This window comes from Camelus dromedarius, chromosome 8, assembly GCF_036321535.1.
Source record: "Camelus dromedarius isolate mCamDro1 chromosome 8, mCamDro1.pat, whole genome shotgun sequence".
Taxonomy (NCBI): domain Eukaryota; kingdom Metazoa; phylum Chordata; class Mammalia; order Artiodactyla; family Camelidae; genus Camelus; species Camelus dromedarius.
The window spans coordinates 52,476,933-52,495,301 of record NC_087443.1 but is presented as its reverse complement, the minus strand read 5'-3'; the positions used below and the strand labels follow the sequence as shown (position 1 = coordinate 52,495,301).

The 18,369-nt window shown below is 36.2% G+C and overlaps 1 protein-coding gene across 3 annotated transcripts in view; it reads left to right on the top strand.

Moving 5' to 3' along the window:
- IDE (insulin degrading enzyme) overlaps positions 1-18,369 on the top strand; it is a 90,462-nt gene that overhangs the window by 18,956 nt on the left and 53,137 nt on the right. For all 3 annotated transcript variants that reach the window (XR_010381955.1, XM_031461386.2, XM_010974287.3), the window contains exons 2-4: positions 8,418-8,602; positions 9,603-9,810; positions 12,922-13,091. Coding sequence is in view for 2 of the 3 variants with exons in the window: in XM_031461386.2 (XP_031317246.2) it covers positions 8,418-8,602; positions 9,603-9,810; positions 12,922-13,091 (563 nt within the window). In the remaining variant the exon portion in view is untranslated. The remainder of the gene's footprint in view (positions 1-8,417; positions 8,603-9,602; positions 9,811-12,921; positions 13,092-18,369) is intronic.

Here is an 18,369-nt window from a genome sequence, read left to right as displayed (position 1 = left end):
TTTACAATGTTGCATCCATTTCTGGTCCAATAGCCTTTCTTTTCTGTCCTTTTCTGGTTGTTATGGTAGTCTGGTAGTCGTCAACTGTCATGGTACTGGTGAATATGTCATTTAGCGTGCTAATGCATGAAAATGAGCGTATAATGAGGCTAGAGGTCCACTGGAAGTCAAATCCTCTGCTATTTTGGGCTTTGTTGGTTCTAACCAGTTCCTATTCTCTTTGTGGCTGCCTCCTGAGACTTTGATAAGAGTAATTGGTTTCTATTTGAGGGAGGGGCAGGGGTATGATCCTGGGGCAACAGGCTTGGTAACAAAAAGGAAAGTTGCTTTTAATCAGAATGCCAACAATCTGGTGGACCATGTGTCCCCCAGGAAAAAATATCTAAGGCCTGAGAGACTTTAGCTTTTCTATAAACAAGAGGCAGAGGTTGGGGAGACTTAGTTCCTACAGAAGAACTTAAAGATATTGTTATGTACATTCCTTGAGAAGGAACCAGGACCCTGCCCCAAGGCTGCACTGTTGTTTCTTGATTTTTCCTCCCTTGTTTTTGTATTCCCTTCCTTCCCTGATTAGCAGCTGTTTGGATCTGCCCTTTGGAACTCAGAGGTCAAGGAGACTGACCATGACCTATTTCCTACAAACAAGAGATGGGGAACACGGAAAGATTTGTACCAGGGAGAACCACAGGTCCCGCTCGGTATCACTGTGACTTCTCCATCACTTGGTATTTTCCATTCTTTTCATTTTAGCCATTCTGATTGATAGGTAGTAGTATCTTCAGAAAATCTCCTGTGAATTTGGGGCATCTTGAGGCTTTACTCTGTCACCCTAGTTCATGGACCCACCAGAGCCTCGCTTGTTTTTCTTTCCTGAGTAGAGCCCTTCTGGATCTTTAGCCCATGCGTGATCTTTAGTGTGAACCCAGAATTGGCAAATACCTCCCAGGAAGAAAACAGGTGATGATTATCAGCTAACCTCAGAGGACTCTGCTTTCTCCGGAATTCCAGTTTATCCAATTCTCTTTGCTTCTACAACTTTCCAACATTCTTGAAAATGTGATTTGTAATTTTTTTTGTGGCTTTTTAGTTATTGAAGCTGAATCAGGTTGCCATGACCTATTATATCCCACTCAGAGATGGAAGTTGTCAGTAGATTCTTGGGATTTTCTGTGTACACAGTTACGTTGCCTATGAATAGTCTTAGCTCTTTTTTTGCTTTCTTTCTTATCTTTTTTTTTCTTGCATTATTGACTGGTCCTAATTACTAGTACAATGTTTAATAGAAGAAATGATAGTGGCATCTTGTTTATAGGGATGGAGGATGAATACGTTATTTCATCATTAAGTATGATAATTGCTGTAGTTTTTGTAGTTTTTTTAGATGAAGAAATTTTCTCCTATTTCTAGTTTGCTGACTATTTTTAAAGATATGAATGGTTGTTTAATTTAGTTAAACACTTTACTTGCATCTACCAAGATGATTATGTTATTTTCTCCTTTTTTTCTATTCCTATGTCTTAATGTATGTTTCTGAAAAATAAATCACCCGTAACCATGCCCATGTCTACTATGGTATTATTTTCATATTTCCTTTCATCCATGAGACAACTCTACACGCTCTTGTCTTTTGAAACCTGTTATACATTTAATCCTACCATACATTTTCCTTTTTATTTTTTATTAGCAAAGTAGATAATATGGTTCTCAGCCCAGGGACTCCTTTGGCAGGTTAGACACATTCTTCCAGGCTCCTTCCACTACCTATCTCTGTTTTATATAAGGAGAAATGAGTGAAAAACTGAAAGTTTTCCTTGGAGCATTTATGTTGACCTAGTTTAATTTTTATTTTCTCGTTTTTATTATTTGGAATTGTAAGGGAGGAGAATGGGTTCAGGGAAGGGCTGAGGGGTGGTAACTGGGAGCTGGGGAAGAAAGTCACATATGATTTCCTTAAGCATCACCTTCTGCTCCTCCCCTTCCCACACTTCCTCTGTAGTTCCAGCTTTGCCACAGATCAGTTGTGTGAATATCCTTGGGCAAGCCACTTAATCACTGAGCTTTTGTTTCTCATCTGGGATTGAGGAGAATGGTCAGGAACAGCTGCTGTGACCTGCCACTTATGGAGAATGGAAAGATTCAATGAGCAGTTTATAAAGCTTATGACAGTTTGGGAATGGTTGTTAGGATTAGTTTTGTACAGTGGCATCTGTCTCACATTTTCTAACAGCTGGAAGTCTACCTGTGGAAGGAGGATACTTGGGAAACACCCTGGATCCCCAAACTACGACTGTTAGAAACCTGTAGTTAACTGTGGCAAGAGGTGTAAAATGGAGTTTTTGTTCATTTGCTTAAATCTTCATAAAGTTTCTATAAATTATTCCATGTTAAGCTTGTTGCTTTTGGAATGAACAACCATTGATATGTATGTACCAAAACTGTAACAAAATTTGCAAAAGCTCTTTTCTCTAAACCGTTACTGCCGTAGGGTTCCTTTAAATTACAACAACCCTTGTTCATTTAAAGGTTTGTTTTTTTCATTGTAAACTCCTTTTCAGAGGGCATAGAGTTAGAGCAGCTGACATTCTGCCTGGAATAAAGGCAGTTCATCTCATCATGAGAAAGTAAGATTTAATTGACAGGATTTTAGTTTGTACTCACCTTTATGATACAGCTGGTGCATGAAGTGAGATACATTGGTCCCTCTAACTGAAAAGCCATGGCATAGGTGGTTCCCTGAGACATGTTATTTTTCGGTAAAGTAACATGAATAGTATTTGGGAATATGATATGTGATCTTATGGTTAGGCATCCAAGGGCTCCTACCACCACTGCCTTGATATTCTCTCTTCCTGACCTCTGAGTTGTGCAGGGAAGAGAGGTTTGTGATGTGATTCTAATTTCAGGCATTTTCTCTCTGGGCACCTCCTCCACATTCAGGAGTGCCATAGGTAAACTTGACTTCCACCTATGGTTTTGGGAGTGAGTGGATGGATTCCACAGAAGGGAGGTTTTGACTTATAATTTGACTATTAGCTCCATCACTTACCTGTTGAGGTTTATAAGTCATCCATTTAGAAATTAGAAATGGATTGAGTCTAACTTTAAATATGTCTGGGGCCATGGGGGTTAGTAAGGACCAAAAGGCAAAGTAAAATTGCTCAATCTTCTATTCAGTTGGCTGAGACACTTAAAGAGATATGAGAAAAAAGACTATAAAGTGTCATCTGAATAAAAAATTATTTGCATAAAAGTTTTTCTCTTGATACAGGAATTTTTATTGATCTGTTTGGGAGTTTGTTTTGCAAACCTGCAATTGAGGCCTAGATAAAAGTCCATGATCTTTCATTGGAAGTTTTGCTTGTAGTTCTGTTAACATCAAGCTCTTGTTTTTCCTCTGAATGCCTCACATTTTTTCCTCACCACCATTTTTTTGCTCAGGTATTCCCTTCCTCTTATTTGACATGCTTCTACTCATCTTCTCTTTTCCCTGTCTCCCCTCTTAGAGAGAGTTAGGTGCCCCTTTCATTACTGCCATAGTACCCAGGGGATAACTTTGTCACCACACTTAAAAGATAATGACTCGTTTTCATCTCTCACAAGTCTGGATTCCTTTAGAGCACAGGTTCTGGTGCACTTAACTTTGTAACCAGTATGCATGGTGTGGCGTCTGGACCTTAACAGGCCTCCTTAATTGTTTGGATATGTGGTGCTGAGGTGGACACAGGACTGGTAGTTAAGAGCTGAGTCCTAATTGTAAATTTTTAGTGTATGGTCTTGGACAAGTAGCCTTAAGTTTCCTTACAAGTAAGATGAAGGGACTAACCTATGTGGGGATCTTGTAAAAATGCGGATTCTGGCTCAGTAGGTCTCTGGTGGTTTCTGATGTTTTGCATTCTAAGAATTAATGCTCCCAGTTCAAAAACTGCAAAGAAGTAGATAACATCTAAAGGCTACTCCAGCTTTTAACTTCTGTGATTTTAGTCACTGTTTTAAATTTTGAACAAAGTTACAAGATACGCTATCATTACTAAACATCTCCAGTTTATCAGAATGCTAAACATTGACAGTTCTGTGCCTTATTATGAAGTTGTATGATAATGTCCCTAAAATTGAAAGTAATTTTGTTACTCCCAAGATTTTGACTTTGACAGGTTAAAAATATCAAAAAGATATCTGGAAAAGCATTTGAGTTAGCACTAATTTATCATCTAAAAGTCAGAATACGTTGTTGCTTGCTCTTTGGTGCATATTGGAGAACATTTGCAATAAATAAAATGCTAATGAGGGAGCTGAGTTGGATGGACATGTGATCTCATGAGTATAAATACAGAGACAGGCAAGCTGTTGAGGAATTCATCATCAGAGGAGGAGTTCCCAGTCATTTCCTTCAGTTCTCCAGAAGGTGAGAATCATTCTGTTGTAGAACATATTGATAGATATGCTATAGGTAAAGGCAGACTGTGCCTAATGAATATGGATTGCTGGGGACGGGTCTTGTTTGAAGATGTTGCTACTGTTTCATTTGGCTTTTACTTCCTCAAGAAGTCGTATTTGATTTGGGAGCATTGCCAGCTTAGAAATATATATCTGTCTTTGATCTCATATACTTTCAAGTAGTCAGATTAATTTTTATGCTTGACTTACAGAATAAATCCATCTCTTTACTCTCAACCATACCAGGGATATTAACCAGGCATAGCTTCAGTGTCCGAATGAGTTATATACATGCCTATGATGGACTCTGATAATTTTTATTCCTCTAAGAAAATGAAAAGCTGGACAAGGGAAATTGAACCCTGAAAAAAATACAGAATGTAGCATATACTTGAGGGTGGTTATCTTAATTATAATGAATTTTCACCTCCCACAGAATAAGACAGTCCTTCCAAAGTGAGCTGTATTTCATCTCCCCAATATACTTATGGATTGGACAGAAGTTTTAGAGCTTGTTTCATGGTCATCATCATTATCATCATTATTACATTTTAATAATTTGTAACCCGTGGTTTCCCTATAAATCTAACTAGCCTGGGGCAAGCACTGTAGAGGGAGTTGGGTGTAAACAATGGCAATGGAACCAAAATAAATAGCCTTTGGTTTTTGCTCCCACTTAATGGAATCCATCACTAGAATTCCAAGCCTCTCCCTTCCTCTAGCAGAGCCTTACAGGAAGGAGCTTAGGCATCCTTTGTGGTGCACGTGGAGCTTTTTTTTACTGTTGCTTTTTAATGCTGTCTTTCTTGCTGGGGGTCTTAATGGAGACTGCCTCATGACTTATTTAATCTTAATGTTGCTGCTAGGTTGGAACTTATTTTTTTAAATAGTAATGCATATTGAACCCAAATTAAAGTTTTTGAAGCCGTCTGTGTATTGAAGGCATTTGCTGCAGTCCAAACAGATTGTCCTTTGGGAAATACCTGAACCAGGATTCTTATTGTTATGACCCTCTTTGGAGGCTTAGATAGACCATTTTCTGTTACTTTAAGAATTTTTTGTTTTAACCACAAAACACCATTTTTAAAGACTTTTCACTTAGATATTTTTGTCTTTGACATTGAACTTAAGTGGCTTATGGCTAAGAAAATAGAAAGGAGTCATAAATAATGCCTTTTCACTTCCAAATTGCTTTTGAATTTTCCATGGTGGCCTTATATCCCTAAAATGTTAGTATGAATATGCTCTGTTTTTAAAGAAAATACTTCTACTATAAACAGGGCAAGATTATTAGTACTGTCTGTGTAAAGTATTATTTGTTTTTTAAAAAATCAGTATTACACATTAAGTATGACCTATAGTATAATTCCAGTGGACATTCTTAAAATGAGTGCATCTCTTTGGTTTATCAGTTGTTACCTGGAAGACTAGTTACAGATGATTTCATAGAGAAAGATAGTCTAATAAAAGCAAACTGGATTTTTCTCTCCCTTTATCTTGAGAGATTTTAACACAAAAAATAAATATTTTATCCAAAATTAATTTCATGCCTATTTATGATTTACCTTTAAATCTGAATGTCTGTCAATCTTTAAGGAGCAGTTAGATCCGCTTCTTCTGTCTTCCAGATCAGAAGCAAATGTGTTAGCCTAGGATCATTTTTTCCTCTGTAGTTTCAGAAAAGTTTTTGGCTTTATCTGATTAGTTCATTGGCCTACTGTTAATAGCAGGCTCAATTTTTGTCTCTTAAGCAGTCCCCAACATAGACAAAAATAGTGTTCATTTTTAGTCTTAAAAACATACATACCCCAGATCTGGAAAATCCCTTCAATGCAATAATATCAACTTATACTCCTACTGGATTCTGTGTGTTAATAGTCCCTTCCCATCTCTGTAACTCCAGCCTTACTAGAGAAGAAAGGAGAGGACTATTGGGGGAAGGGGAAGTCCTTTGTTTGAGAAATTATCTAACATCTCTGTTAAGGTCATTGGACTGTTCCTAGTCTGGCATTCAACTCTTCACTAGATTAAAAAAATTGCCTGGAGTCCTTCCAACGTTTTGTTTGTTTTTATGTCTTTACTTTTGCTGCCTTCATAGGACAGCCCAAGTGTCTTATTTTTACTGGGACTTCGCAAGATTTTTCCTCAGTGGTGTTGTTCCTTAGGTTTTGAGCATGTGCATATCAGACCCATGAGTTCCAGATCAGCCCTATCTTTGAATATCATAAGTTTGAGTAGTGTTTTGGTTGACCCAATAATGATACTTGTACAACTTCTCACCTCACTTACTCTAGTAAATACCTCTGAAATATGTGGGAAAGCAGTTATTGGTAATTGAACACTGTTCTAGGTCAGCACACTGACCAACTCATGGCCCAACCAATTCTGTCTCAAATTCCCATCCATATGCTCTCCTAGATACAAACTGGCTCCATGAAAACAATATTGTTAGCATTTCTCTGAAAGAATGAAGGGTAAGAGGGAGGAGAGAAATGATTATACCCTGTAGATAAGCTATAAAAAGTTTCCTCTAGAGTCTAGGTCAAGATGGTGGAGTAGAAAGATCCTGACCTTACCTCCTCCCATGGACACACCAAAACTATAACTACATGTAGAACAAACATCTCTGAGAATGACCTGAGGACTAGAAGACAGATTTTCACATTGTTGTATATGAACCTCATGGTAACCGCTAACCAAAAACCTGTAACAGATATACAAAAAATAAAGAGAAAGGAATTCAAACATAACACTAAAGAAAGTCATCAAATCACAAGCAAAGGGAACAAGAGAATAAGAAAGGAAAGAGAACTAATAATGAAAAGTTGCAGGATACAGAAATTCAGTATACAGAAATCTGGTGTATTTCTATACAATAATAACAAACTTTAAGAAAGAGAAATGCAGAAAATAATCCCATTTTACAAATGCATCAAAAAAAGGAAAGAGAAAATTTATGAAAACAATGAACAAAATGATAATAATTATATGCCTATCAATAAATACTTTAAATGTAAATGAGCTAAGTGCTTCATGATTTTGATAAGGACATAGGGTGCCTGAATGGATTAAAAAATAAGACCCGTTTATATGCTGCCTTGTAAGAGACTCAGTTTAGATATAAAGACATACACAGACTGAAAGGGAACCCTTGTACACTGTTGGTGGAATGTAAATCTGTGCAGCCATAATGGAAAACAGTATGGAGATTCCTCAAAAATTTAGAATTAGAACTATCATACAACCCAGCAATTCCAATTCTAGATATTTATCCAAAGAGTATGGAAACACTCATTTGAAAAATAATAGGCAGTCCTGTTTGTTCCAGCACTATTTACAGTAGCTAAGATATGGAAGCAACCTAAGTGTTCACTGATGAATGGCAAATGGCAGGAATTCATTATTTTTCATGACTAATATTCCTGTATGTGTGTACATCTTCTACACACACAATGGAATATTACTCAGCCATGAAAAACATGGATCATCTTGCTATTTGCAATAGCTCTAATGGACCCAGAGAGTATTACGTTAAGTGAAATAAGTCAGAGAAAGACAAATACCATATAATTTCCCTTAAGTGTGGAATCTAAAAAAAAAAACAAAACAAGCAAACAGAAACAAAACAGACACAGAGGGAAAGTTCTTGGTTGCCAGAGGGGAGAGAGGAGGGAGGTTGGGCAGAATAGATGGAGGTGATTAAGAGGTGCAGATTTCCAGTTATAAAACAGGTGCCAATGTGGATGTAGGGAATATAGTTAATAATAGTTTAATAATTTTTTATGGTGGCATATGGTTACTAGACTTATTGTGGTGATCAATTTATAATGAATCACTGTCATACACCTGAAACTAATGTTGTGGGTCAACTGTACTTCATTATAAGAAAAAGGAACAAAATAAGTTTCCTCCACATGCTACTCTTTGTTTATTAAAAAAGAGAAGGCACAATCCAACAATTAATAGTTTTTTTTTCTTTTCAGTTTCCAAAGAAAGACTTACAGCAAAATGAATAATCCAGCTATCAAGAGGCTAGAAAATCATATCATTAAGTCTCCTGAAGACAAGCGAGAATACCGTGGGCTAGAACTGGCCAATGGTATCAAAGTACTTCTCATCAGTGATCCCACCACGGATAAATCATCAGCAGCACTTGATGTACACATAGGTACAATTTAAAATTGTGAATTAAGCTTTGTTCAGTTTCATTGACCTAATTTTGACATTAATTTATTAGAACTCTCCATATTTGTGTGAATAAAGACCTGGTGGTTACCAGTTTGATGTGCCTTACTTTGTATAGTAGCCCTGCACAGCTGTTGGTAATCTACAGTCGTCTGAGTTAAATCATCTTACATTTACCTTTACCTTGTTAGGTTCCCAGCTAAGGTGACCTAGCAGCAAGGAAGTTCATTCCCATCCTTTTCAGTAACGGTTCTGATGCCTTCACTTTCATATACTTTTTGTACACTAGGAAATACCGTATTTCCTAAATTCTTGTGTGCACATTTCTTCCACATTTAATACTGCTTTAAACAAGTTACTTCTTAATCCATGTATACATTTAGTGAGGTGTATTTCTTCTTTCCTCTATGAAAAGCTTTTTATTTCACTCAATGGCGTTTTAGAATAAGGGAAGTAAGATAATAACCGTCATAAGTTGAATGAATAATTATTGCCAAGCATAGCACAGTGTTCTTTGCAGGTTATCTAATTTGTATTTGCACAACTCTCTAAGTAAGGCACATATACTAAAAGTGACTGAAGCAAGATAAAGTATTTTGTTCAAAGTTTCACAGCTAGTAGAGTTACTAACCCTCAAACCTATGCTCTTAACACTACGCTATATTGTTTCCTGCAATGAAATATAAGAGCTAGAAAGTGTAGAACAGTGAATTCAGCTCTTTCTCTCAGTGTGATGTATGACAAAACTAATATCCATAGAAATTAAGTGTTTGCCCAAGGTCACAAACAAACTGATGTCTGAAGCTGGGACTAGAATCTAAACAGCACCATTTTAGAGTAGCCTATGCTTAACTTGCTCTGACTGTATGGTTAGATTTGTCATACTAACAAAATTTCCAAATCATCTGTGATTCATCAGTACTTGATAGCTTACAACATTTAAAAAAAATGTTTTTTATATAGATTTGTCTCTTCTCTTTCAGGTTCCTTGTCAGATCCTGCAAATATTGCTGGCTTAAGTCATTTTTGTGAACATATGCTATTTTTGGGAACAAAGAAATACCCTAAAGAAAATGAATACAGCCAGTTTCTCAGTGAGCATGCAGGAAGTTCAAATGCCTTTACTAGTGGAGAACATACCAATTACTATTTTGATGTTTCCCATGAGCACCTAGAAGGTGCCCTAGACAGGTAATACTGAATACCCTATAAATTATCCAACTTTGTCTACTTATCATGTTTATAATAGTAATTATTATTTTTACAAAGACGTCTTCACAGCTTTATAGCTTAACAAAAGGTATTTTAACCATTTTATTCCCTCCCCCTGGGTTTTATGAAAAAGAAAATAATAATGAGTGATATCATGTATTTACTTTGTGGTAGAGGAAAAATAATGATATGACTTTAAACCAGCCTTCAGGCCTATGAAATACTTTATTGACTTATAAAGTTCTCACCAGCCTTTCCCATTCTAACTGGTATTACATATGAAACGTGTTGAAGAATAAATTGTAATAGTGTCATGGATCTCCTTTCAAACATACCCTGTTCCAGAATGCTAGAACTTAAATATTCTATTCTCCTTTAGGTCCTTGATCCTCAAGGATACTTAGTGGATACAGAATGTTTTGACATGCTGTTTCAACCCTGGAGACATTTTGTGAAAGTATTTTCTGGAGCAAGCTCCACTAGGCCAGTTTAATTTCTTGGTCAATTTTCTATACAGCTAATAATTTCTAATTTTTTATGATATCAGTGATTTGATTCATTATTCAAAGCATAATTTTTCCTTGATGAATTTTTATAGCTTTCTGTGTTACCAAGAAAGTGTAATTCTGCAGCCTTTTGATGGGTTTATAATGAAGCTTGATTTCACAGTTTTAGTAATTTTCAGCTTTAATTGCTGTAATTACTTATATTAATAATAGTCTTTTTTTCCCCAAACCTAATAGTTTGAATTTATTCTGTAGTGCAAAGAACATTAACAAAACAAAGGCATGGATTCAGGATACATGACTGGGTCAGAGTGGCCTGTTTCTTACTCTAGCTTATGTTTCAATCTTTAGGCAGCAGCTTTGAGGTGTAATCATCTTTTGTATGTGTTCCCAGAAGGCTTTCATTAATGAGTTCCCTGGGATCATACACTGAATTTAATTTCCTGTGTTACAAATGCCTCAGCAGATGTTCACATAATAGATCTCTGTATGATGGAGGATATCTGTTACTTGGCTCAGAGTTTAAAAAAAAAAAACCACTTGTAGAAGAGCATCTTTTAAAAAAAATTCATTATACTATGTCATAATCATGACCTTTTATGTGGGCTTGTCCAGCCATGGTATGTAGCTATTAGGTACTTTTCCTAGCCTGAATGTATTGAGGTAGGTAAAAGAGGTTACATGTCCAGAAATACCTGTTTCCATATCTTTTTAATTATAGACTCCAGATAGATGGAGTGTCCCTGTGGATTGGTACGTGTGTAGTACTTAACACAGTATTGTATTCAGTGTGTGCTTAAAGTAATATCAGATAATGATAACAGCCTCTTTGATGGCTGGACTGTGAGGTGTAGTTGCTGAGATGTTCGTAAACCCAGAAGTCTCTTAGGCCCACTGAATAGTAGTCCCATTCAGATCGTGCTTCTGCTCTTGGCTTCATCTGAATTCTGGACTTTGTTTTTTATACAATGGGGTCTAAAGTTTCTTAAGAATTACTGTATGAAATCATGGTTTAAATTGCAACCTGATATTAGAATTAATTTACTAACTAAAGGGATCTTAGCTCAGCTTCAGTATACCTTAAAGTATTGCTATTAAAGAATAGCCTCAAGCATATTGTTTATGTTAGAGTTACATGCCATGTTATTTGTTGAACCACTGCTTATTCAGTTTTTAAAATTCTGTTAGTATTTCATAAAAGCCCATAATTATGTCTTTGTCAGACTACTATGTTGTAGGTTTTTCACTCCATTACTTTTTCCACTAATTAAAGTTTGTTTCCTTTTCTTCATAAGAAGGAAGCATGTTCAAATAGAGCCTTTTAAAAATGAATCACTTAGTTTGTCCTAAAATGCCTGAGTCTTAGTGATACTGTACTTTAAACTGTAGATGCAAGATTTATTGCCTAAGCATTGTCACTTGCCTTTTCCTTTCCTGGAGAATTAGCCATATACAACAGGGGTTTTCAGAGACATGCCAAATTGCCAATCTTAAATAGATTGTTGCTGTCTCATTAAGTCTGCCTTGACTTTTTGGTGCTGTGATATTGTGATTTATGATAAGAAATATATCTTTGGTCTTAGTCCGTAGTCCTGGCCCGTAGCTTCTAAAAGCTTTGGAATTTCCTAAGTAATGAGAGCCATAGAGTTGTCTTTTTTTATTTTAAGCAGGTGACTTTGGGGAAGTCCCTTGATAACCTGAGGGTGAGGGCTGCTTGCCAGGGTTAACCAGCTCTGTGATTAGAGGGTTGGAACTTTCAGTCCAGGGGCTAGAGATTGATTTCAGTCACCAATGGCCCAGTGACTTAATCAGCCATGCCTGTGTAATGAAGCTACTCTAAAAACCCGAAAGGATGAGGTTCGGAGAACTTACAGGTTGTGAGCACATAGAGATCTGGGAGAGTAGCCTGCATAGAGGGCGTTGGAAGCTCCATGCCCCTTCCCACATACCTTGCCTTATGCATCTTTCATATGGCTGTTGCTCAGTCATATCCTTTTATAATAAAACTGGTAATCTAGTAAGGAAAATGTTTCTCTGAGTCCCGTGAGCTGATCTAGCAAATTAATTGAACCTCCGAGGAGGAGGTTTTGGGAACTTCTGATCTATAGCCAGTTGGTCAGAAGCCCAGGTGACAACCTGGACTTGCAGTTGGTGTTTACAGTTGGGGGGCAGGGGGAGGAGGTGAGGGGAAGGAGGAGTCTTATAGGACTTGAGAGCCGATGTTATCTCCAGGTGGATGGTATCAGAATTGCGTTAAATTTTAGGATGCTCAGCTGGTGTTGGGGAATTGCTTGGTGGTGTGGTAAGAACACATGGAATTGTCAGAATCAGAGATGTTAATCGTTATATATTTTCACTAATTATTTAACATCCCGGGGAGGGGTAGACTGCTCTGAATTTACATGTGTCCAATGTTATATTTTTCCTATTGCTTACGAATTATATTCCTTCTTTATTAGTAGCAGTGATAGTTTTTTCTGATTCTGTAGAATTCATATTTCCTATCAAAGTTTCAAGCATATTTTTAAAAGGCCACTCCTCAAATAACAGCTTTCAAATTGTTAATTATGTTTCACACCCTTAGGTTTGCACAGTTTTTCTTGTGCCCCTTGTTTGATGAGAGTTGCAAAGACAGAGAAGTGAATGCAGTTGATTCAGAACATGAGAAGAATGTGATGAACGATGCCTGGAGACTCTTTCAGTTGGAAAAAGCTACAGGAAATCCCAAACACCCCTTCAGCAAATTTGGGACAGGTTTGTCAGCAGTGGGTTTAATGCATTAGTTTTCCTTGACCTCATTTGAACCATGGCCTCTTTGTCCAGTATGGTATTTCCCAGTTCAGGGTAGAAGATTGCAGAGCTCCTAATTCCTGTTCTTTATAAACTCACAGTCTGGAGCTGATAAGTGGTTGTTACATCTCTATTACTCCCTGTTATTTTTTAAACCATGCCCCTAAACTTAAGTTATCTGCCAAGTCCCTGTGTATTTGTGACTATATTTGTGACTCATTACCTAAAAAGAAGTTAAAGCTTAGGTATATGAACTTCAAGGTAATAGATTATTAAGAAGAATGACCAAATGTGAAGCAAGCTTATTGGATAACAAGGTATGGAATTGAATTCAGATTTTAGAAATAGTAAGAATGAAGTGGCAATGATCCTTTAAAACATGTGATTAATATTTTGACTAGTAGTTCAAAAAGAAGAATGTTAAACAAGAGTCGGGCCCTTGACATTGGACCTTTTGAACATTTTTTATCAAGGTATAATTGATGTACAGTATTATGTAATTTTCAGGTGTACAACATAGTGCTTCTGGCATTGGACTTTATACACAATACTCAGGATGATATTCTCAAAATTGTAGTAACAATTACCTATGCAGTTATTTAACCCTGTAGAGGGTTACCCTGGCCATCCCATACAAATAGGGCTTGACTGTTTAAGGAGCTAAGTGCTTAGAATTGTGCATAGATATTAACCAGCATTTCAAAAGGATTTGATAATAGATCCCTTTATTCTGAAGTCTGTCTTCCGAGTAGAATGCTATACTTCAAGGCTTGTTGAATCTTCCTGCTCCCATCACCTCCACGTCTACTATCTATAGGTAGATGCATAGCGTCTGCTCCAGGTACGACTCCATGGAAGACAGACAGTACTGAAGACACATGAGATCTCTGCTCCTGGTAGATTAGAAGTGGAGATGACAGGGAGTAGAATAAAATAAATATTAGAGATACTTGATTTTATAGTGGTACATTTTTTCTTTATTAATTTTTCATTAAAAAGAACATTTAATTTAAATATTTAAACAATACAAAAATGTTTTTTTAAAAGCAAAAACAAAAAATTGTCCATTTCCTCATCTACTCCTGCCATTCCCACTCACCAGATATTGTTAAAAGTTGCTATGATTTTAAAATACTGCTTGAAGGATTATAAAATAGCATAAAAATAATAGATTGTTTAGTGTGCTTGAAAATTTATGCTTTATACACACTATTATATATAAAATGGATAAACAACGGCCTACTATATAGCATAGGGAACTATATTCAGTATCTTATAATAACCTGTAATGGAAAAGAATCTCAAAAAGAATACATATACATGTATAATTGAATCAGTTTGCTGTACACCTGAAACTTACACAACATTGTAAATCAACTGTACTTCAAGAAAGGAATAAATAAATATATTCTAAACTTTTAAAAACATGTATGCTTATCATGTAAGTTAATATATCCAGCAGCAGCCAGGGAATTAGCATAGCTTTATAGAAATAGGAGTTTTTAAAAATTGCAGTTAGAAGTAGTGATACTGTATTCTTTAGACTTACAATACTTGGCATGCAATATCAGCGTCATCGCTAAGGTGAATACTGTGGTTCCTAAAATGTCTATGTAGTGATTAATTGTCTAAAAAGTGGCTTTCATAGGGAATAACAGCATATGTGATATGTCAAGAAGGGAATATGGGTTTAAAAACAAATTTCAAAATCACTACATCCAATGATTGTTGTCCTTTAAGCAGTCCCTTTGGTAGGTTAGAAACTTCCACCAACACTGCTGCTGTTGTGCAGAAAGTGTTAGAGCTCCTCTTTGGGAGTTGCCTTCTGTTAAGTAGTCTCACTGTTGATAAATCACAATCAGCATAATCAGGAAGCAGCCACAAATCTTCCTGAAATAAATCCAGTGAATAAGATGAGCAATATTACTTCTGGTCACAAACAAGGAACAAACTTAAAATGTCCTAGAGGAAGGTTTCAGGAGTGATGGGCAAAGAGAAACATCAAATGGTCCTATATGTATGGGTGCAGTTTAAGAGCATATTTGTTTTTATAACCACTGACAAGGCTAGGCAGTTAGTCAGCAAAGGATGAGGTCATAGAAACAGCTAAGAGGTGAATTAGCCAGACTCAGTACGAAAGTATGGAAAATCTGATATAAGTAATGCAAATGCCAAGTTACCTTCTGATTCTGGAAATATAAACTAACTTTGAACTTCTTGGAGTAGAGGTTCTGTTCATTAAGATCACAGATATGTTTGAAAAGATGATGAAAGCTATATACCCTTGCCCTAGAAATTACACACATAGAGAATTCTGCAAAAGTTATTTGAATGTTTGTCAGAAATTCATACTTAGTTTACTTGTATTATTTTATAGTAACTTCAGATGTTTTTGTGAATGTGCGCCATTTTGTTCATCAAGTATTGATTTATTATTTTAATATTAATATGTTAAGTATTACTTAATATCAGGAAAGCTGGGTATTTTATTTTTCCCCCACAAAGGCTGGGTATTTCAAAATGAACAAAAACCCAGCATTATGTTATTTATTTTTAAGAAAACCTTAAGATATTTGTCCCTAACAGTGGCTTTTCATGCTTCAAAAATAGTATAGATCAGTGAATTTCAAACTTTTCTGTATACATCCTGCAGTAAGAAGCATATTTTACTTAGTAATTCAGAGTGCATGTAAGCAACTGAAACAAAAATTTTACCAAAAAATATCTATCTTACACCTTGGGATGTAGTCTGATATCCTCTGTTATATTCTGTTTCTTAAAAAAAAAAATCTTGCTCTGCGAGTACAATGAATTTATTTCATTACAAATCGAATGGGTCGCAGCCCATAGTTTAAGTAATCCAGAATGATAGGCAATCATTTCAGTAGACTTAGGAAAAGCATTTGATAAAACTCGTTCATGAACAAAAAGCAGCAAAAAGCTCTTGGACTGATAAAAACCTATGTCAAACATCATGATTAATTCTGAAGTTTCAAAAGGATTTCTGTTGAAAGGCAAAATCAGAACAAGAATACTCTCTAATCACTTTTTCCTTCAGCTGTGTTATAGGTGCTAGTCATTGCAGGAAGTCAAGGGGAGAAAAATGTGATAAGTAAGAGATAGGAAGGAAGCAAAACAAAACTTTTCTTATTTCCATATGACATGATTATCTGAAGAAATCTTCAGATCAATCATTAAAAATAAGATAATTCACCAAGGTTGCCAAAAGAAGAGAAACACTAAAATTACATTCTTGTGTCAATCGTAATCAGAAAAATGCTACAGGAAAAATTATTTCACTCACCTTATATAAATAGCTATAGATACTTAGAAATCTAACAAAAGAGCAAGAAATATATAATGGCTATAAAAGAACACTTCAGTAAATGGGGAAATAAACCATTTTCGTGAATGGGTAAACTCATCACACAGATATAATTCACTCTGACTTTATCTAAATTCAGTGCAGTGCCATTTGAAAGTCCTAGAAGTTTATTTTTTTGACAATCTAATAATCTGATTATAAAATTAATAAGAAAGAATAAAGGGCAAAAATAGCTAAGGTAATTTTGAAGAGCACCAAAGAAGGGACTACTTCTACCAGATGTCAAGACTTACTATAAAGTTCTAGTTGTTAACAATAGTGGAATTGGTGCAGGGATACATGAAGATAACAGTAGAACAGACTATAGACCCTAGAAACACATCCACAAATATGTGGAAACTTGACATAAGACAGGGGTATATTACAAATGAGTAAGGAAAGGAGGGGCCTTTCAGTAACTGGTGCAGGGGCAATTAGTTATCCATGTAGAGAGAAATAAAATTAGATCTCATCTCACACCATGTACAAAAATAAATTCCAGGTCAATTAGACCTAATTATAGACAAAATTTTACACAACTTCTGGAAGAAAAAAAAATCTCAGAATTTTTAAAATCTCAAGATAGGGAAATGGTCCTCAAGTACACATAGCACAAAGCATATCTTTTAGAGATAAAGATAAACCAGAGATTTAAAGATAAATGTGACTTCATTAAAATATAAAATTCCTGTTCAATAGAGACACAAAAACAAGACAAGCACATACCCAGTGAAGATATTTGCAGAGCATATAATGGATAATAACTTGTATAAGTAAATAAGTAAAAGAGAAAACAGCTCACACAAGAAATACACAGTCTGTTTTGAGTCATTTACTTTGTTTGGAAGTCGTTTTTATAGATACTCTGCTTAAATCTGTATTCACACACATGTCTTCATTGACTCCCCTGTGTGGTTCTCCTAGCCTCAGACTTCAACCAGGAATCCCACCTCCCACTAGCGTATTCCTGGGTGATTTAAAGTTTGGCCTCTAAAGTTGGGCTATACTGAGTTCTTTGCTCTGTGACTGACCAGCCAAGAGACTTGGGCCAGTTTCTGAACTTCTGTAAGCCTGTTTCCTCCCATGTTGGGTTGGTGTGAGGATGAAAGGAGGTTGTGCATGTGAAGTGGTTAGCCAAAAGTCTGGCCATTATATGGTGCTCAATAAATGATAGTAGCCTTTATAATAACAGTATAACAGAGGATTGGCAGCTGTGAAAGACAGCAAAACTTTTGAAAAGGTCCTTGCCATCGAAGTCGTGAGGCAGTCAGGGCTGCTTCAAGAACCAGTAGGTTTGGTGAACTGACTGTAGGGCAGTGTTATTGGAGGAATGGTGTTCTCTTCTCTTTTTAAACTGAACCGATGGTTGCCATCCACATTCCCTTTGCCCCACATTTATCACTCACGTATGCCTTTATATTTTCCATAGTTCCTGATAAATTGTATGCCTTTTCTCTGCCCTATTGCCTTTTTTTCCGTCCTTTGCCTCTTCAGGGAAAAAAAGCAGAAGCAGTAGAATTTTTAAAAGCAGTTTGGAACAGAAAAGGGAAAAGTTAGTTTAAGTTATTTTTTAGTGATCTGTTTCTCTAAACATAACCCCACAGACACTGTGGGAGCTAGGTTTAGTCAGCTGAGAAGGAAATAAAAGAAGTCAGGATGTGGGCGAGGGAAACAAAACAGGCACTCCTTCACAAATTGGTGGAATGAAAGGCAGGGTGGGAGGGCATGTGGAAATAGAGGGTGGAGCTGGATCTAGATATGGGTGACATTTTTCTTTCTTAATTGCTGTGTGACAATTGTGTATTGTAGCACATACCACAGGATTGCAAGAATCTGAGCAGGGTATTATAAATGTGCTCAGATTCTCTCTCTAAATTG